The 19,832-nt window shown below is 36.1% G+C and overlaps 1 protein-coding gene across 10 annotated transcripts in view; it reads right to left on the bottom strand.

The window, feature by feature from the left end:
* NBEA (neurobeachin) overlaps positions 1–19,832 on the bottom strand; it is a 499,111-nt gene that overhangs the window by 218,562 nt on the left and 260,717 nt on the right. For all 10 annotated transcript variants that reach the window (XM_069882400.1, XM_069882331.1, XM_069882372.1 and 7 more), the window contains 2 exons: positions 12,785–12,893; positions 9,322–9,488 (listed from right to left, as the gene is read on the bottom strand). In XM_069882400.1, coding sequence (XP_069738501.1) covers positions 9,322–9,488; positions 12,785–12,893 — 276 coding nt within the window. The remainder of the gene's footprint in view (positions 1–9,321; positions 9,489–12,784; positions 12,894–19,832) is intronic.

Raw genomic sequence — 19,832 nt, forward strand, 5'->3', positions numbered from 1 at the left:
GCAATGTTAAAATGGAAAAAAAAAAAAAAAGTAGTACCGCACTTTGAGATATAATAGAAAATTTTCTACCACCATCTCTGAAAGAGGATGGAAGTGTGAGATATTTAATTTTTTTTTTTAAGCAAATAAATAAAAAACCCAAACAACTGGACTGGGTGGTAAAGGACGTATTTATTAAAAGACCTTAAAAAAAAAGGAAGAAGTTATAAAAAGATGTATGTTTTGTATACACATGTATGCTAGGTTGACCATAGTCTCCATAATGTATATAAATGCTCCGATACTTAGTTTTTTTTCTGTTGGGATGTTATGATACATTACATTCAGCTATCTAGGTCAAATCATATTAGTTATTTATATTTAATAGTTTTTAAAAGAGCTTAAGCATTTGGTGCATACATTTTTTCTATTTCCCAGATTGGGAACATTTTCAAGCAGAAGATGGTATGGCTTGTTTCCTGAATTGTGCTGTATCAAACAATTCAATACAAACTTTGATGAAGAATCAGACAAAATCCACAAAAAAATGTGAGGTGACAACAAGCTGTGAGAATTGTAAGAACAGAGCAAGAGAATAATAATTCAAAATTACTCTAAAAAGTCTAAAATCTGTAAGATAAATGAGAGACAAAAGTCTTTAAAACAATTCAAGCACAGATACTAAGCAACAAGAGATTGCAAGTTAGTAGAGGGAATAGGAGCCTGCAGAGTGGTTCTGGGAAGTACTTGACTGTGTTTACAGTATCATTTTAGCATGCACCAGTAAAGCTATAGCATGAAACAAACTTAAGCAGAATTGTGCATTGTTGAGGGTTCACCTGCAACCAAGTGCCCAGACTGCAGTAACTCTAAGGCAGATACAGGCAAACTGGAGTGTAATGGTACTACAACAGCTTACTGGTCACATTCAGAAAGTAGTGGTCAATGGCTCCACATCCAGATGGAGATCCACGGCAGGTGGATCAGGGGTCTGTACTGGGACCAGGGCTGTTTAATATTTTCATTGATAATACAGACAGCAAGGCCGAGTGCACCCTCAGTAAGATTGCAGATGACAACAAGTGGTGTAGTGGTAAAACCAGATGGATGAGTTGTCATCCAGAGGGACCTGGACAAGCTGGAGAAGTGGGTCTGTGTGAAAGTCTTGAGGTTTGACATGGGCAAGTGCAAAGTCCTACACATGGGTCGGGGCAATCCCCAATTTCAGTACACGATGGGGGATGATGTGATTGAGAGCAGCCCCGTTCAGAGGGACTTGGGGGTGCTGATTGACAAGAAGCTTGTCATGAGCCAGCAATGTGTGCTCGCAGCCCAGAAGGCCAACCATATCCTGGGCTGCATCAAAAGAAGTGTGGTCAGCAGGTCAAGGGAGGTAATTCTTCCCCTTTATTCCTCCCTTGTGAAACCTCATCTGGAGTACTGTGTCCTGTTCTGGAATCTTCAACATAAGAAGGATATGGAACTGTTGAAACAGGTCCAGAGGAAGGCCACAAAGATGATCAGAGGGCTGGAGTACCTCTGCTATGAGGACAGGCTGAGAGGGTTGTGGTTGTTCAGACTGGAGAAGAAAAAGCTCTGGGAAAACCTTACAACTGCTTTTCACTACCTGAAGGGGCTACAAGAAAGCCCGGGAAGGACTTTTTACAAGGACATGTAGTGATAGGATGAGGAGGAATGGCTTTAAATTGGAGAGGGGCAGATTTAGACTAGACATTAGGAAGAAATTCTTCATGATGAGGGTGGTGAGGCACTGGCACAGGTTGCCCAGGGAAGTTGTGGATGCCCCCTCCCTGGAAGCGTTCAAGGCCAGGTTGGATGGGGACTTTGGCAGGCTGATTTTGTAGGAGGTGGCCCTGCCCATGGCAGGGGGGTTGGAACTAAATGATCTTTAAGGTCCCTTCCAACCCAAACCATTCTATGATTCTATGACTAAAAAATATGACGTTTCTCAACCTAAGAAGAATTTTCATTTCAGATAAAATAAGAGGCTTTCTTAGAAACATAAAACTTACTTTTTCAGACTCTTCTAATCTGTGGGTTTTGTTCTTTTTTATTCTTTGATTTCTATTCTGACATATGGGGAAGACGAGAAATCCACTGCTATATTGCACAGGAATTACTAGATAGGCATGGGAGAAAAATTGAGACTAGCATGAGGGAAATGTAATCTGCCTAATAAGTAATTCATCCCTCATGGTTTATACTGAGTTTCTACTTCTATCTAAATTGAAAGAAGGGAAAGTAAGAGTACTGATGCTAGAAACATTGCTGAATACCAGGAACTGTTAGTTCATTCTGCTGATATCCACTAAAGAGGCTGTTTCCACTGCAGGAACTAGAAGGAAAATGCAAAGAACAGCAGCTGGACTTTGAAGCCTTACTGAGATGAGGAAACTTAAAAATTGAGACTGACTGAAATTTAGATTTCTTAGGAAATCCTGAGTTGAAAATTCAATGAGTCTGAATGAGTATTAGATGGATCTATTGTGTATACTTGTCTTACCTTTCTGTTTCTTAAGCATTCACTTACAGTTGAAAATTACAGGCTAGATGGACTGCTGGTCTGAACCATTACAGCTGTTCTTGTGATTGGTTTCGTGGAAGCTGAATGTTTGCATGTGTACATGCTAGCTTTACGGGTAGACTTCTGAAAGAGCAGAAGAACCTCTCAGTTTGTTAAGGTTGGGCTTCCTCTTAATATATGTATACTTCAAGACTCCTTTGTTACTGTTACAATAAAATATAAATAGTAAGCTGATGGTATGCAGTTTGGATATACGAGGTGCAGCATAAAACCGCAGAGACAATGCCTGTAATTCTTCTCATTTAACAAATTAAGAAAATTCAATACGATTGCCTTCAAAATAGTCCCCTTCTGAGTCAACACACAGCTATCAAGGTTCAAAGCAATTCTGCGGATCACTTTCTGAAAGGTTGCTGAGACCTGCTGTCTGTCATTTTTACTTTTACATTTTCAGCTGACACAAAATTGGTTCCTTTGAGCACTGACTTGATCTTCAGGATCTCTTACTGTAAGTCTCAGTCAGTAATTCAAAAGTTTCCATTGTGAATTTCTTCAGTTTCACAAGAAAACTGGTGTTAACTTGCTGTTCATTCTTGCACACTGACGTGTTCCAATCAAGGGTAAGAAAACATCTGTATCTGAACTTATATCCCCTTGTACTGAGTGTACTGTGACAGCTTAGAACATGTTCCATAACCATCTCTTTTGCTCTCCCCTCTCACTCTTGGTTCCTGAGCTATAGGGTTAGTCTTGGGCTTTTTGTCAGACCTCATATATTCTGATTTCAGTACCAGGTAAAGTCTCTACTGACATGCAAAGATCTCTTGTTTCTAAAACTTAAAGAAAAACAACATTGCCACAGTTTCCTCTTTGTGTTTGCCATGAAGCAAAAAGGGAAAAAGAAATTTTAGGCAGAAACAGAGAACATATTGAAGAGAAGTGAAAAAAAAAAAGAGTCAAGAAGAAAGACATAATTCTCTTACTGCAGAAGTAATAATGTGAAAGAAAATGCAGAAGCCTTCCTTCTTTAATGTGAAATACAGTGTACTGTACCTCCTAGAGATAACCAAGTCTTTCTGTAGAGCTGAATGTTTTCCCTGAGTACCATGAATTTCCCAACACTGGAAAAGGCAATCCTTTCCAAAGAAATTACTTTCTTCAGAGGTTTCTTCTAGTTGTGGGAAAAAAAATCCATAGTGAACAGTATCAGAGTTCAAAACAACCGAGTAGCCTTGCATAAATACAAACCTGAATAAATAAGCAAACTGTGCAGTCACTCGTGTAACCCCTCTCCAGTTATACAATACTCCTTTCTTGGCAGGTATCTCTATGCTGCAAATAGCACACTACATCAAACTTCCTATTAGTAAATGATACAGAATTCTTTTATCCCCCTTTTTTCACTGCGCTCATCAAATGCCACAGCAACATTAGCAAGAGCTCCTGCAAATAGTCTCTGTCTTTCTACCACAGTGGAAAGCAGTCAGGGAGGGATGAAGGAAGAGGGTATGCAATGGGTAGCAGATGTAATACAGTGGGGGCAGAGCAGCAGGAGCAGCACAAAGGTGAATACATAGTAAGAAAGGTAACAAGAGGGATAGAAATAGTAAAATACAACAAAAGAGTGAGTAGGTTAGAAAAATAGTCTCACTCATATTTATGTTTAAAACCTGCTACAGAAGGCTGACTAATACTGGACTGAAAATGTGAATAATGCTGACATATTTGCTGGTATCATGATATCTTAAGTAGCGCTGTTAAGTAAAGCCAACAGAAGTCAGAAAAGCATTTTCTTAATATTTTGTTGTAATGAGATTATCTCAGAACTAAATATTTGGAACTAGTAATAAGGTTAGCTAATTATTAAGCTGAGAAATGTATAAGTTCCATCACATCAATCTGGAAGAATTTATTCTGCAAATTCTCCATCAATTCCAGAAACACAGAAAATTTATAGTTCTTACAGAGTACGTGGAAAAACAGAGACTTAATAGGCCTAACAACAGGCACGTCAAACACACTGCTGGATCCAGTAGACAGGATCTCGTCCTACATCTTTTCCACCATTCTAAAGCTCCCCTTCTAATTTCTATCCAGCAGTTAAAATAAGCCATAAATGAATGAATAACTAAACCAGATGAAGCAAATCTGCAGTGTGGGACAGGATAGGTTCTGTGTCTCTCTGAACTTCTTAAAACAGCAGCTAGTATAGTGATGGAGTCAGAGCATGCCAAAGGCTGGCTGTTAGGGAAACTCCTTCTCACTAAATTCCTGTGTTCTGTTCTCCCTTGCCGTAAACTGGAAACATTTGGTTTAGAAGCAGTGTTGTCCCAGAATCAATTTATTTAACTACCAAGCTCCACAGGCTCAGAAATGAGGAGCTCTCCTCTTTCTGCTCTTCCCTACAGCCCCAAGCAGAACCCAATCTCTGCAGAAGCACATGCTCTAGTAAAGGGCAGAACTACTTGTCCAGCAAGAAACTTTTTTCCAGCCTGTCTCCCCAGACGAATTTGGTCTTCACCACAGAATGGGTTTGACAGCTCTGCCCTCTACCATGAATGATTAATTTGTTATGGGTGTCCAGTTTAAGCAAAGATGGATTTGAACAGAAAAAGCCCTTGTATACTTGCTATTTGGTAAAGCTGCTTTAATATAAGTGGAATCTCTTTCATCAAATCATGGGAAGCAAGAGAACCAAGTTTCATTTTTGAATGAAATTTTCTTCATTATAGTAACCCTCCTGTGTATATAAACACTGATCATGCGAAAATATCTTTGACAAGTATTTCATACTGAGATTTAAAACACAAACTGGAACTCAGAACTCTTCGTATTGCCCTAAATTGCCTTAAACCTGTAGAAACTGTAAGGCAGAGCTATATATGCCGTACTGTTGAATAAAAGTTTTTGAAAAGTTGAGATAACTGATTAAACCAAGAAGTTGAGATAAGAGAATATTCCAAACTGGCCCAAAACAAAGCCATGCATATGGCTAATAAAGAATTTAAACTGTGTGTACAGACAGGTTTCACTACCTTTTTTTTTTTTTTTAAGAAAGATGATTATGGGGAGAGAAACAGATGGGGAGGAAGAGAAGCACCATATGAAACTGACAGAGAAGACAGAAGGAAGCATATGTTGTGACAAGAAGACCATAACCCTGAAAAAAGCTAAGGGTAAGCACTGGCTGAAAGAAGCTTTGAATGCTAAGCTATGAAACAGCCTGTTTGATTCTTCCTGAGTTCAAGGAAATCGAATGTTGCATATTCACTCTGAAAAACTGGCAATGCTTCAAAGAAATAACCAATTCATCAATTTCTCACTGAATGAGAAAAGAATTGCAGAATTCTAATTTTGGTATAAAGCTGGAATTAAAAAAGGGAATATCAGTATATTTAGGGCAAGCTATTATGAAGATACCTAGGAAGTGTCAAATTGCCAAAATGAGGAAAACCGAATTAGTTTGGTTTAAGAGCACAAACAAGACTTACACTGCACTAATGAGATGTATTTTGAAATCTATTATTCTTACTTAAAGATATGTAGGAGAAAATAGGGTGATTCAATAATTTGCGATGTTGTAGAAGCATTGCGCATGGGTCATATTTCACAAAATGAGACCTTATTATTTCTATTACACTAGAAACTATGTTACAGAACATAAAATAAAATGTTGTCTTCAAGAGAGATAACCCCCCCGTCCATATATATATATATATATATACACACACACTGTATGCTACAATTACCAGTAAATCAATATCCGCAGATTGTGTATGTGATAGAGAATTGAAGCTTTTTAAGAATCATACTCATCCCCCCTCAAATAGTTTCTTACCTATCTTATCCAATTTGGATATCAAAAGGCCCAATTATTTATCATGCAGAGATGGTTGCCTGTTTCTTCCCCTGCCCCTCCTGGCCTGAGATCGATCTCCCTACTTCAGTGTTACAACAAATGGTCTTCAGTTCAAGAGGTGGACAGGAGACCAGCAGTGTGCCTTCTGAACTGGGAACACTCTTCCAGAAATGATGGAGTCATTACAGAGGTCTAGAAGTCTGAAGTGTCAGCCTATTGGGGTTTTTAAGCAACTCTGTACGCCATTCAGGCTGTATCTTCTGGGGCACAGAGAAGCTTATAAAGAGAATGCTAATGCTGTAACTGGCAGGAATTAAAACACAGACTTGAGGGCTGTTGTGTCTCCTGCTGGCCACGACCAGAAGTATTTTAGAACCCACCTCAATTGCCATCACACAGAGAATTGGAGGAGCTACCTAATTAACAAACAGTTTTGCCTTCTGTGCCTAAGCAGTTTAATGAGACCCCTCTCTACTTTCTGCACTTGAAGCCTCTTAAATCTGCCCACTGGGAACCAGTGACCTTAGTTCTTAACAAGGCTCAGAGGCTCTCCCACTGGGCACGTCCCTCAATCTCCTGCCATCCCAGGCGCTTTCCATTCACAGTCTACTAGGTCTCATGACAGAAGGATCATTTTTGTGGTGGATCACACAGCTGGCATGGCACACACAGCGAGACCTGCAGCACAAGGCCACTTGCCTCCTGATCGGCTCCTGTAAATAGCGAACCCCACTTGGAGACCTTGTGTTGTTGCCATGCCCACTCTTCTCTAGGTTAAGCAGCAGACTGCAGCTAAAATACAACCAGGCCAAGAGCTGCACCAAACAAGGCAAGTGCTGAAAGTGGGAAAGCAGTACTGCAAGTAATTGAGAAACAGGCACACCAGGGAAGTGTCATGACAGGAATAAAATAAAAAGTTTCTTTTGCTCAATGTAAGAAATTTGATAGGTTTGTCAAAGGGGTCAAGCTGCTTCATGGCCCATCGAAAACTATCATTGACTGAAGGGCAAAAAAAAGCTGCAGCAGTTGTCTGCTGCCATTTAGGATGCCGTCAACAATCCAGGAGAGGAGAGTTATCTGGCCCAAAGAAGAGATGGTCTCCTGAGAAAGTTAGTGACCAGGAACAGACTTAAGCCTGCAAAGTGTCAGCAGCCCTTCTTGAACCTGAGCAACAACATTATTAAAAAATTCAAAGACATTAAAAGAACTGAAAATTGCACTTATTTAAATCAGGCTCGAGTCTCCAGACACGCAGCTTTAAGCCTCAACTAGATATAACATGAGTATTCATTATGGACTGAGGCTGTTTTGTATTAGTCATATCATAATCTTCTAAATGTAATTTTTGTAATTTCCACCAGACACCTATGGCGTTATACTACAGGATTTCCGTAAGACTGAATTTCTATACTTTCTACCACCTTAAAAAATAAATACATCTCTATCATCATCCAGGAAATGGTAATTTCTTTTGAAGGTATAAGGATATAAGAACGATGAACATGAAAAATTACATTTTTTAACACTCTGTAACTGAAAGAACTACCTAGAGAGAATGACAGAAAGAATGAAGAGTGTACACGGTGTTTATTAAACATCATTACTGATGGGTCAAATTTATTACTTGACATCTTTTCTATGAAGCTTAAACCCTATATTTGTATTCAAGCTACACTCAAATAGATTTTTTGAAAGAAAATACTTATCTAAAGAAAAGTTTTTGTATTAGTCTATCAGTTTTGACTAGATTTTTGCTGAAAAGATTTTTCAGAGCTGAAACGTAACTTTCTGATCTGCCTCACCCACAGCAGACAAACAGCATTAAATAGAAAATTAAACTATAACAATTTGGATATTTGGAAGCAGAACTTCCTTGATTTCTCTTGTGGAGCTATTCCACTTCGAATTAATAACCCAATATTTGTGGCTAGAATGCATAAACAAGCAAGAGACTTGGCAGTCTTTTGCAGACAGGGCAAATCACATGGTTGAACCAGGTTCAAGACCTTGCTCTGAATGAAAGAAAGGAGCAATTTGAGCTCAAGACTTTCACGGGAGGGTCAGCACCTTAGCCACTGGCTATTTTTGCGATTCAGAAGTGTAAGTCTGGGGGTTTTATGCATAGTATATGAAAATGTTTAATTTCACTGCTATGTTCAATAGAACACACTTTTAAAAACACTATTTAACACAGCTCTGATTAAAACCTCAGATACTATGTTATTATTTGCATACAATAAAAATTATATATTTTGGATCATACTTTTTAAATTTTATCTTTTTTAATAGGAAGACCTGTAAATTGAGCTGTAATTTGGTTATGTGTTTTGCACATGCCACATCTGTGTACAATTTAAGTTTTGCTTTAAGCATATAGAGTTTGACTATGCATAGCTGGCACTGACTACTATGTTGTTGTAGGAGAGTTAAGATTTACCAGTGGACCTTACAGTTTATTACTTACACGGAAAAATCTACAAGCAGAAGAAAACATTAGACAGCAACTAGAGTGACTTGGTTGTGCTGGTTATTCTGACAGTATAATGCTAGACAAATTCTTTTGACTGTCTCTATTTCGGGCTTCCTCTGTCTACATCTACATGCACGTCTCTACATCTCCCAAAGTCTAATTCAGAACATTTCACTCAAATTCTAATAGTGGTAGGACCCTCACAACCTACAGATATACTATCAGTAAAACTGCATTAGAGTCAACAAATACTCATATTACATTTTATTTAAAATATTATGTTTGCAGTCAATAAAGGAGTTTGTTCTGTGAATCTTTAGTAAAGAACCATCTGAAGTAAAGACAGAGAAAAAAAGATTTTTACAGTACTAGCTCCTAATGCATTCATATTTCAGTTATACAATGACTGTTTTCCTTCAACTTTGAAAGTAGCATTTAAAATCCATACATTTCACATTTGCTGCTTACCTGTGAGAAACAGCTCCCCAGGCACCATGCTTATTTGTTAGTATGTTGAGTATCTTCTGTTTCAGCTGATTGGCTGTAACATGATCTCGATGCTTAGCAGCACTGATAAGATGGTCACACATCTTCTCCTCCTCCCTTCTGTCAGCAGCATACTGAGCACACTGCGACTAGGAATGAAAGTACATCTACTTCATAAAAGACAGGCTATTTAGAATTGCCTTAAAATTATTATTTGCTAAAAATCTTTAAATATGGCAAGAATTCTATAAAATACTCTTAAGAGGAATAAGACACACGCAATTCAATCAAAATGGTTCTACTACTATATATTATCCATGAAAAAGACTCAGTCAGAACATGTAAAAACCGAAATATCAAAGACAACAGAATTGCAACTAAAAACATTTAGCTGTACATCTCTGTGTGTATATGTGTGACCACAGATACACCTTAAAAGTTGGTCTTTAGTTGTAAAACTTTCATGTGTTCTTAGGTATAAACCACAACATGCATAACATAATATGAAAGAAAAAATTATGTAACTGGTTTTGATTTTTAAATTGCAATAAAACCTATACTTAAAATGTCATTTGATAATTCTATTATTATGGATGCTAAAGAGAAACTCCTCTAACCACAAAATTAAAGAATATATTTTCTATTTCATCTCAAAGCAGGAAAAATTTTCATAACAAACTACCACTTCTAAAAAACCCTAATGATTAAAAAAAAATCTCATTTTTTGAACTGAAAAAGAGCTAATTTTTCATCACGTTTTCTTTCAGAGATGACTACTTCTAAAATAAATACTGTGGTTATTTTTGCATGTACAGTTATTGTGCATAATTTTAGAATTTTTAACCAACAGAATGCTGCAATACAATGCTGAATGGAATCCTATGTTCTAATATTCAAAAGAGCAAAAAATCAATTTAACATCATAAAAAATTGTAGTTTATTCTTCATATTTCTGCACACTAGCCTCTTACTACAGATCACATTAGCATTCAGTAAGGTTTCAACAATGTTCTTTCCACTGTGTTACAGCCAATATTTCAAACAACCTATCTGGAAAAGAACAATTGTTACAGTAATTCATAAAGGGTTAATTCATTTTTCAATTTATCTTCATGTACAGGGAAGCACCAATTAGTACAATGATCTGCCTTAGTAATGAGGTTAATATTTCACCAGCTCATTGGACAGTAAAATTAAATTTTCATTTTTCTTCCTGAACAATTACAAAGGTTAACAAAATGAAAGTTAACTGTGAAGCACCCATTCTGGGACGAATTTCCCTGGCCCTGACTGAAACTGGAGCCACAGTGTAAAATTTTGATGCTGGTCCATGGCCTCCTCACTATGCAGGCAAGACAGTGAGTTGGTGCAGCTTCAGCTAAATAATTTCACCCATAATGATTCAATTAAAGTTTAAAAGGTAAGAATAAAATAGCTACTCCTCTGGCTGAGAGCAATGACTAACAGGTACTAAATCCAGAACATATAAGAATACAGCTTATTAAAACAAAATGACAGATTTACAATTACGCAACAGAAAACTACCAGAAATCTCTTTGTCCCTACTACTTTCAAGTAGGATGAATAATAAAATGTTCAATTATTTACCTACCATCATTAAAGACAATATATAAAACATTCTTTCAAACTTTAACGATCACCTTATTTGTCTGAGCTTTATACTTAACACAGGCTACTTTTCATAATTTTCTTTAATGACTTGCAGATTTTACCCCACTTATCTCAAAAAAGTTGCTGAGTTTTTTCATGTGACAAATATAATCAAAATTTTCAAATATGAAAAATGTGTTGGTTTCTTTACCAGGCAATAAGACTGACTTAAGGCTATTCCTTTAGGGAATTTAGTTAATATTCTAAATCCTATTTGCTAACAGAAGCTGGAAGTTAATTGAATATTCTCATTTTGTCTAGAGTTCTGACAGATCTTATACCTCAATATATTCTTCAAAGAGCAGATAACTCAATCTTCTATTGTCATCTTAGGTTACTGCGTGATGCTCTGATAAGTATCAAATGTTATTTATTGTTGAGGCAATATGAAACTTCGCTCTGACACACACTTAATTGTAAATGTGATTTTATCCAAGTTCAGAATATCCAGAATATGCTTGGTAATAAAGTTGTTGCAATCCCATTTGACAAGTGTCTGCTGTCTGGTCTGACAAAATGAAGTAAAGGTTATGTATATTCAAAATGACAACATATCTCTTTGTCTCATAGTTTCCAGATAGGTCAAAGAGCGCAAGAACTAGTACATCGAAGTGCACACTTAAGAGACCTGTTTCAAGGAGATAAAAACCTCATCAAAACTACGATTACTGGATCCTATTTCTAGCCACCATGTGCTTGCTGACATTTTCTGACAGATGAATAAATTCATATAGCTATTTATTAGCATCAATACTTACTTGACCTATCTTAATCCTACTGTTAGGTCACTTGAGCATTGAAACATTTGGAAATGTATGTTAGCGTATACAAACTTACACATACACAATTGTATGCAAGCACAGACAGGTTTGGAAATAATACAAACCAGTGATGATGAAATGCATAAAACACCATAAAAAAGCAAACCCGTATTTAATAGAATGATGTAAATGATGATTTTTTAACTTTACTCCATCACATTTGCATGAAAAATTTTTAATAGGAACAAAATTAATCCTTAAGAAATAATAAAAACCCATTAAGCTGAACACATTTTAAAACCAGCTTTTTTGCATATTTGCATAATTTTCAAGAAATGTAATTTAAATTGTATACTGAAACACACATTGATGAAAAATTGACTCCTTTCAAGAGTAAGAACAGACATCAAAGAGTTATGGGATCCAGCTGCTGTGTTACTTTTCCCAATACTAGCAGGAAAGATATGTAATATCATATTTCAATATATATAGCAAGTAAATGCTCTAAAGTGCTACAAAATACAAAATGTTCTTGAGAAATTATCTTAAAATACTAATTTTGTTTAACAAAACATTTCTACTCCTTATTTTTCATTAACTGCTTTAAGTATATTAATTGCTTTTCTTTCTTACTGAACGCATATATACATTTGATAAAATCCAACAAAAATAATTACTAATGTGATTTGTATTAATACTAGCAATAAACCAGAAAAGTTCTTTGTGAAGCTAAAAAGTCAGTTTAGAGATTCTGATTCTGATATCAGTTTAGAGATTCTGATTAAGGGATTTCTTCAAGCTGTAAATGCTTTTGTGAATTTCAGTGAAGAGATAAGAAATTAAACCCATTCCATGTGTTTGACATTTACCAAAGCTTTTAAAAACTAGTTTTAAAATGACTTCAATGTAAGTTTCTTTCTTGGAAGAAAAAAATCTTTAATGTATGGAGTTACAGTCTAGGTGAGAACTGAGTGAAAACAGAGAAGCAGAAACGTACCAGCTCTCAAGCTTACCTCAAACTCAGCATGCTTGTGGACATCTTCAGCTCTTTGTCGGTTCAAAATAAATTCTGCTTCATTTGCAACACGCACTATATGGTCCTTCATTGCATGACATAATAATCTAAAATAAGCAAAATAAAAATAAACTTTGGTATTTGATGTACTTCAAATAAGCTACTTCAGCAGATTTTCTTAAAATGGATAAAAATAAAATTAATTAAACTACAGCAATGAAATTCCCAAATTAAAGGGCATGAAAAATTTAATTTAATACAAAATTTTCTGCATTTGTGAAAGCACAAAGAAATCTGGTTATATGGAAAAAGCTTGCTATTCATTATTGAAGGGAAAAGTTCTTTATGGAAGTATTATATTTTGACTGTGTTATTAATGGCAGTCTTAATATAAATATGGATGCTATACTTCCATTACAAAAAGTCTGAACAACTGCTTAAACTCTTACTGATACTATTATATAAATATACCAATTTTGAAGTGTTAAAAAAATCACATTATTGAATGTTTAAAATTCTATTAAAATTGCAAAATAATATAAATATCTCTTATATGTTTTTCAAACACTGGAGTGAAGGGTGTATCATGTTTCCAAGTTTTCATGGCATCACAACTAGACAAACTTTACTTATAAAGAAGGAAAAAATACATTAAGATAGGACTGAGACTCAGGATGTGAATTAGACACCTTAAATTAAGACTCTCGTGAAGATCACCAAATACCATGAGAAGCATAAGAAAATTGCAGCATAAACCACACTGTGCTGTTAATAATGCTGGTATCTTATTGGGCAGGAAGAACGGAAGAAATTGCTCTTTTCTCCCTACCGTGCATATCTAAGCTTAACCATTCTATGCAAAATTGCTTTGCTCTTCTTATCATCAAGGAGGAAATATATTTCAAGATGCAAAGATCTGACAGGTCTGTTTAGGATCAGGAAGAACTGGTTTTGTGTCAAACTGGCACATGATCTGTGATTTTTCTTCTTGCAGCAATAGGGAAACATTTAATTTCAGAGATACTTATATTAAGAATGTGAAACTTCTAGCAAATTCCACCCTCTTGATGCTGTCTGGTGCTTAGAAGCATCGCAAATGAAAGCCATGATTATCTGACATAGAAGCCACAATTATGAGACTTTATCCCTATAAGATGAAAAGATTTGAACCCTATTCTTGCCTTCTTTTGTTCTATCATCTTTGAATGAAGGAAATCACTTACCCTGAGCCAATGTTTAATATGGGTGTGTGGCATGGGAAGACATAAAAATTGGGGCCTTTGTTTAAAAACCAATCTTGGACTAAGGTTTTTACAGTGGATATTAATGCTTTTAATAAGTGATTTTATTATATCTAACTATTCTTGAAAGCAAAAAGGTTTTGGCAAACTATAAGCTGAAATAGTAAATTTGCCTCCAGTGGAGTCTTCAAACTTTAGTCTTATTTTTAATCTTCTCTGCTGGAAGCTATACCTAAGTATTTTAGTAGTGTTAAGTGTTCAGATTTTTATTGTTAAGAGGTAAGTGTAGAAATGCCGTCAGAAATAGATTAGGAGTGAGCATTCACGACTTTATAAAGCTTCTCTAAAATGGGAAATAACTAGAAATGTTTAACATCTCCAATCAAATTTTGCATCATAGGTCTTCCTGAATTTCCTGCATGACATCAATGACCTGGAAGCAACTAGCTAGGATTTCAAAACTGAACACACAGATTTCACGTGCCTCCTAGCTGCACATCCCTTCCTGAATGAATAAACTATTGAATAAATGGAGCACAGTGCAAATTGAATATCTTTGAGTCAGCAGTGGTCCAAGGAGGATTTCTAGTTCTTTAGGTGAAATCAGTGTTTCTTAGACACTCTCTACTACCAACAATTTGGTAAGAAAAGACTAACTTCAGTCTACTGGGTTTTTTATTTGGAACTTCTGTGCCTATTTTTTACACCTTAAAAAACAATCTAAGCTGCCTCTGTTCATGAGCAAAGATAAATACATGCCTTCTTCATCTTAGTTGTATTTATGTGTAGTTAGTAAGAAGTGTTCACATTCTCTGTGCCCATTTATGCACTAAACAACTACAAGAGACTTCAAATGGATGTTAATTTCCACAAGTTATAAACAAATCTCTTATCAATATTCAGGGGAAAATATATATATATAAAATATATAAAACAAAACTGTCAACACTAGTGTCTGACTGCCTTACAGAAAATGAAAACTTTTATAGACATGCAAGAGATGATTCAAATCAGATGGCTGAAACTGCTAGTCACCTCAGCTGTACCTCCCACTCCTCTAATGGACCTCTATGTTCCAGAGACTGAGACATTTGATGCATTTGGGAGCAACTTCTGAGTTACTGAAGCTTTTGAACAGCATATTAGGCAAACTAAGCCAGATTTCAAGTAATCTTGAAATGCCATAGGTTTTCAGAGTCAAAAGTCAAAGACATGAACAATAAGAGGCAACCAGAGAACATACCTTAACACTGGGACCTGACTACCTACAGCGCTCAAATTATTAGATTGCCCCCACTCTTTTCTGTCTCAAACTTCCATCCAAAAAATGCATGGACATGTTACAAGGAGAGTTCATTGAAGACACATCAATGAGACTGAATCAACTTAAATTATCTCCAATATACCCAAGGAAGTTACGCAGGTGTTTTCATGCTATACCCTAGCATGCATAGAACACGTCATTCTAATGAGTAGCCCCCACGTTATTGCAAATAATCTGAACTAAACAGACAAAGTAGTAATAATATTTTAAGGTAAAACAGGAAACATACAGGCTTCAGGGAAGAACTAGACTAAGTGCTACGCAGTGAGGTCATGACCTATCAACACTATCTAATCATCACATAAAATTTTATCAATGTGTGCTAAAAAGGAACATATTGTGATTCAATTACTTTAGGTGTTTATATGCACCTCAGCTAGAACTTCAAAGACTAGGTAAACTATGCTTTTGCATCTAGAAGACCATTGATAATTACAGTAGTCTTAAAATCCCTTGCTAGAAAGAGAGAATTTTTCAAGAGTAGGGTTAAAATCTAGTCTATTCTTTAGAAATCTTGCATGTCTCTAAAAGAAGCCTTGGCCTGGATGCTTTGATATATATGTAAGTGCAAGACTATAGGACTGAAAACAGAAATATAATAAGTTAAAGCAGTTAAATGTGTCATCTTAGCTGTGAAAGGAAAGACAGCAACTACAAGGTCAGGGAAGCAATGCCTTGCAGAGGTTTTTGCAAAGGAACTTGCTTATGTTCCTTTCTTGTCCAAGAAAACCTGCTAGTTTTTGAAATATAAAAACACTACTCAAAAAAAGAAATTTTTGGGCCTGACTTTTAATTCTAAGAGGAAGTTTTCCTGTGTTCTCAACATATATTTCTACTAAGCAGAAGATGGCAAAAATGTTATTATTGTTATATCTGGATTAAACCACAGCTAACTGATTGAACCTAAAATTCATATAGACACACTACAATCCAGCATGCTGTCCTAACTGTGGTACACCTGATGAACAGGCATGGTAATGTTATCATCCTTTGCATACTTTCTGACTTATCTAAATCCTTACTAACTCAATCACACACATTGCCTAATGCAAAAGAAACCTCAGACTTTTCTGGTATGAGAGTGCTTAGAACTATCTTTTGGATTCTCATAGGAAAAAATAATAGAAAATATTGAGAAAGGATCCCAAATCAGGAAAAATCTCACACTTAGTAGTGTCAAAGGCTGCCAATACTTCAAAAAATCTCCCTTCATGCACTGCAAATAAGAGAAAGGAACAAGGACCTCGAGGTCAGCAAATTCACCCCTTCACTGCAATATGCAGCTATGTCATCCAAACTCTTTCATGAACTAAAGAGAGTTTTCATGAAATCTAGCTCATAAAATGTGTCTTCAGTCCATGAAAATGTTATTGAGTTGCTTGCTTCCAGCACAGTTTTGGAAGGTACCCTGAAGGTTAAACCCTTCTTTTACTTTCCTATCCAAATGTATTCTTCAGCAGTCTTTACTGTTTCATTTCCTCCAAATGTTGCCCTTAAGTTTAAACAAGTCTTCTTCCTTCTATTGTCTTTCTGATATTCTGTCTACCCCTATTTTACTAAGGTAAGTAAACCAGCGCTATTTGACTTTTCTTGTATGGCAGGAACATAGAATCCTAGAATGGTTTGTGTTGGAAGAAACCTTTACAGCTCATCTTGTCCGAGCCCCCTGCAATAAGCAGGGACATCTTCAACTAGACCAGGTACCTCAAAGACCTGTCCAGCCTGACCTTGAACTTTACCAGAGATGGAGCATCTACAACCTCCTACTGGGAAACCAATCCCAGTGTTTCACCACCATCATAATAAAAAAAAAAATAAAAATCTTCCTTATATCTAGTCTGAATCTACCCTCTTGTAGTTTAAAACCATTACCCCTAGTCCTATTGCTGTAGGCCCTACTAAAAAGTCTGTCACCAGAACAAATAGTAAAAGAGATTCCCTTTTGTGTTTTTATTTGTTTCATACACTGATTTTACCTTTTCTGTAAGTGCACAACCAAGACTGTCCACAGCATTCTAGAGAAGTTCTAGTCACTGTTTACATAGTACTATTAATGCTGCCTTATATTCAATATTCTGATGCAATTTTGGAATTGTGTTTTTCCTTTTTGTGTTTAGCCTTATATTCCATGATTTTGCACAAGAAAATTTCAATGACAGACTCTTCTTTTACCTCATCAGACATTTCCAAAAGATGACCAGCCTCTAGGATATATTCTCAAGAGCATGAATGCCGTATACTGTTATATTAAAAAATATTTATAACATATTACATCATATAATACCTACATTGATGCAAGCCTGAAACCTACTCAATACATCCTCACTGATATTTCAGTCATCTGCCCAACTATGTTTCCAATCCACAGGTTTTAACAGAGGACTCACTTCTGGGGAAAAGTTTATTCTCTGCATCTTTCCCAAATCATCATGTATTGGAGTGATCAATCAAAGTAAGAAGAAGCCTGAGGCACAAAACGCATAAATACTTGCTAAACAGAGGGAAGATTTGAAATTCAAGAGTAGTACCATTTTTATTCTCCTTTGGAAATAAAACATGTTCTCTAGTGAGATTTTTTTATCACTGACAACCAAACATTTGTTGTGACTGAATTATACCCACTGTTCTCATTCACCCTTGTAAATCCTCATCCTGCTTTAGCATTATCCTGGAAAGATCTAGTAGATAGATTGTTGTTGAGACAGTGATGAATCAGGCCTTGTAGTCATATTTCTTAATCTCTACACAAGTAGTCCTCCCACGGGGCTAAGGAATTGTCTGAAAACCATCACCACAGGCTTGTTGTACTTTTTAGAATGTTTTCCAGTAATTCGTGATTTAACCAGACAAAAAAGACTGACTTAGAGTAACATTTGGCTTTAACTTGTGTGACCATTTCTTCACTTACACCACTGAAACTCCTACTGGAATTGAAGCCAAGGGTGCTGCTATGTCCTTCCCCACCTAAGATGATCTCATCAAGGAACTGGTGTTGAGCAAAAATTTTATCCACTTTAAGCAGCAATTCTTACAGCATAAGGTAGAAATTAAACACTGACTTGATAACTTACTGTTTCTCTTTACAAAGATAAGCTTGATTTTTATCAGTTCCCACAAATTTATGAACCACAGGTAAAGCTCCCTTACTAGGAACTGCGTTTGGTTTGATTTGATTTTAGACTGAATCAAGGGACTCTCAGTAAGGAATCCACCAACAAAGCAGTCTGAAATCACTGAGGATTCAGATCCTGGTATACTAATAGAGGGAAATGAACCTTCTGAACAGATAGCTGTGAAGTTTCCAGCTAAACACATGGGAAAATGAAATAAAAACTAGAATTAAGGTGATACTTTAAAATAAGCAAGACAGGGCTGCAGTACCTGTAGAAATAAAAGTAAATGGCAGGTTCTCTTTTATCTGAAAATTCAAGAGTCTCAGACTTATGAGTGAGAGCAGACATGGTGAGGTTACATCTCAGGACATGCCAATTCATAAAGGTTCATAAACATGAGTTACTTGCAAATGCTGAGGAGTAAGTGAGAAGTTGTTTTAAATCCGTGTGGCTTGTTTTCATAAATTCTGTCCTCAGGAAGACTACTTTGGAAGTCCAGAGTACTTACAGGTTGTGAAAAAGTATGTGTAATCAATCAGAAGCCCCTGTTTTCCAGATACGGATTTTAAAAGGCTGGATTGTGGAATTCCACATTCCAAGAAGTCATTCATGTAAATACCCAGAGTCTAGCAGAATTTTTTTCTTTTAGCGTTTTGGAAATAGAAATGCTGATAAGGCTATACACAAAGTATATTGGAAACATGTTAACAAACATAAAATGTTTGCAACACATTTAAATGTGGATTGGGATAGGTTGTGACAAACAGTCCTACTTGTACACCTATCAGAACCGAAGGATGAAAAATCACATCTCACTAACTAATCTAAACTGACTTTGCTATCCTTCAGTCAGTTCTTCCTAGTAAAAAATTAACACACAGAGAAAGAAGGCTCTTAGCTGTTATGCTGCTAGAAAAAACAATCATGCTTATGTTACCAAATCTTTCTTTCCTTTAAGATAAACTAAAAAAGCAGATTATTCCCAAGCAGCAATTTTCAAAACAGATTACAGAATGAACATTTGTTATAATTTAGCTAAGGTCTTGCTTCCTCTACTCATTCCTGAAGTTCTGCCAACTCACATGTCCAGGGAAACAGATGTTTCTCTGATTTACTTTCATCAGATGCCCATAGCTTAATTTTTCCAAGAAGCAGCCTGGAAATATGCCACTTTTTCACCAAACATTGTTGTTTTGACAATTATTATTCTTAATGGCATTCATAAGAAATGAAACCTATCTCTGCACTTGGTATCTACAATAGGATTCATAAACTGGCCTAACAGGAAGAGTTTGAAGTTCTATAAGACGCAGTACTACTACAAATACTTTGAAAGCAGATTCCTATAAACTTCAGAAGGTATATCTA

Source organism: Phaenicophaeus curvirostris, chromosome 1 (genome assembly GCF_032191515.1).
Source record: "Phaenicophaeus curvirostris isolate KB17595 chromosome 1, BPBGC_Pcur_1.0, whole genome shotgun sequence".
NCBI classification, from domain to species: domain Eukaryota; kingdom Metazoa; phylum Chordata; class Aves; order Cuculiformes; family Cuculidae; genus Phaenicophaeus; species Phaenicophaeus curvirostris.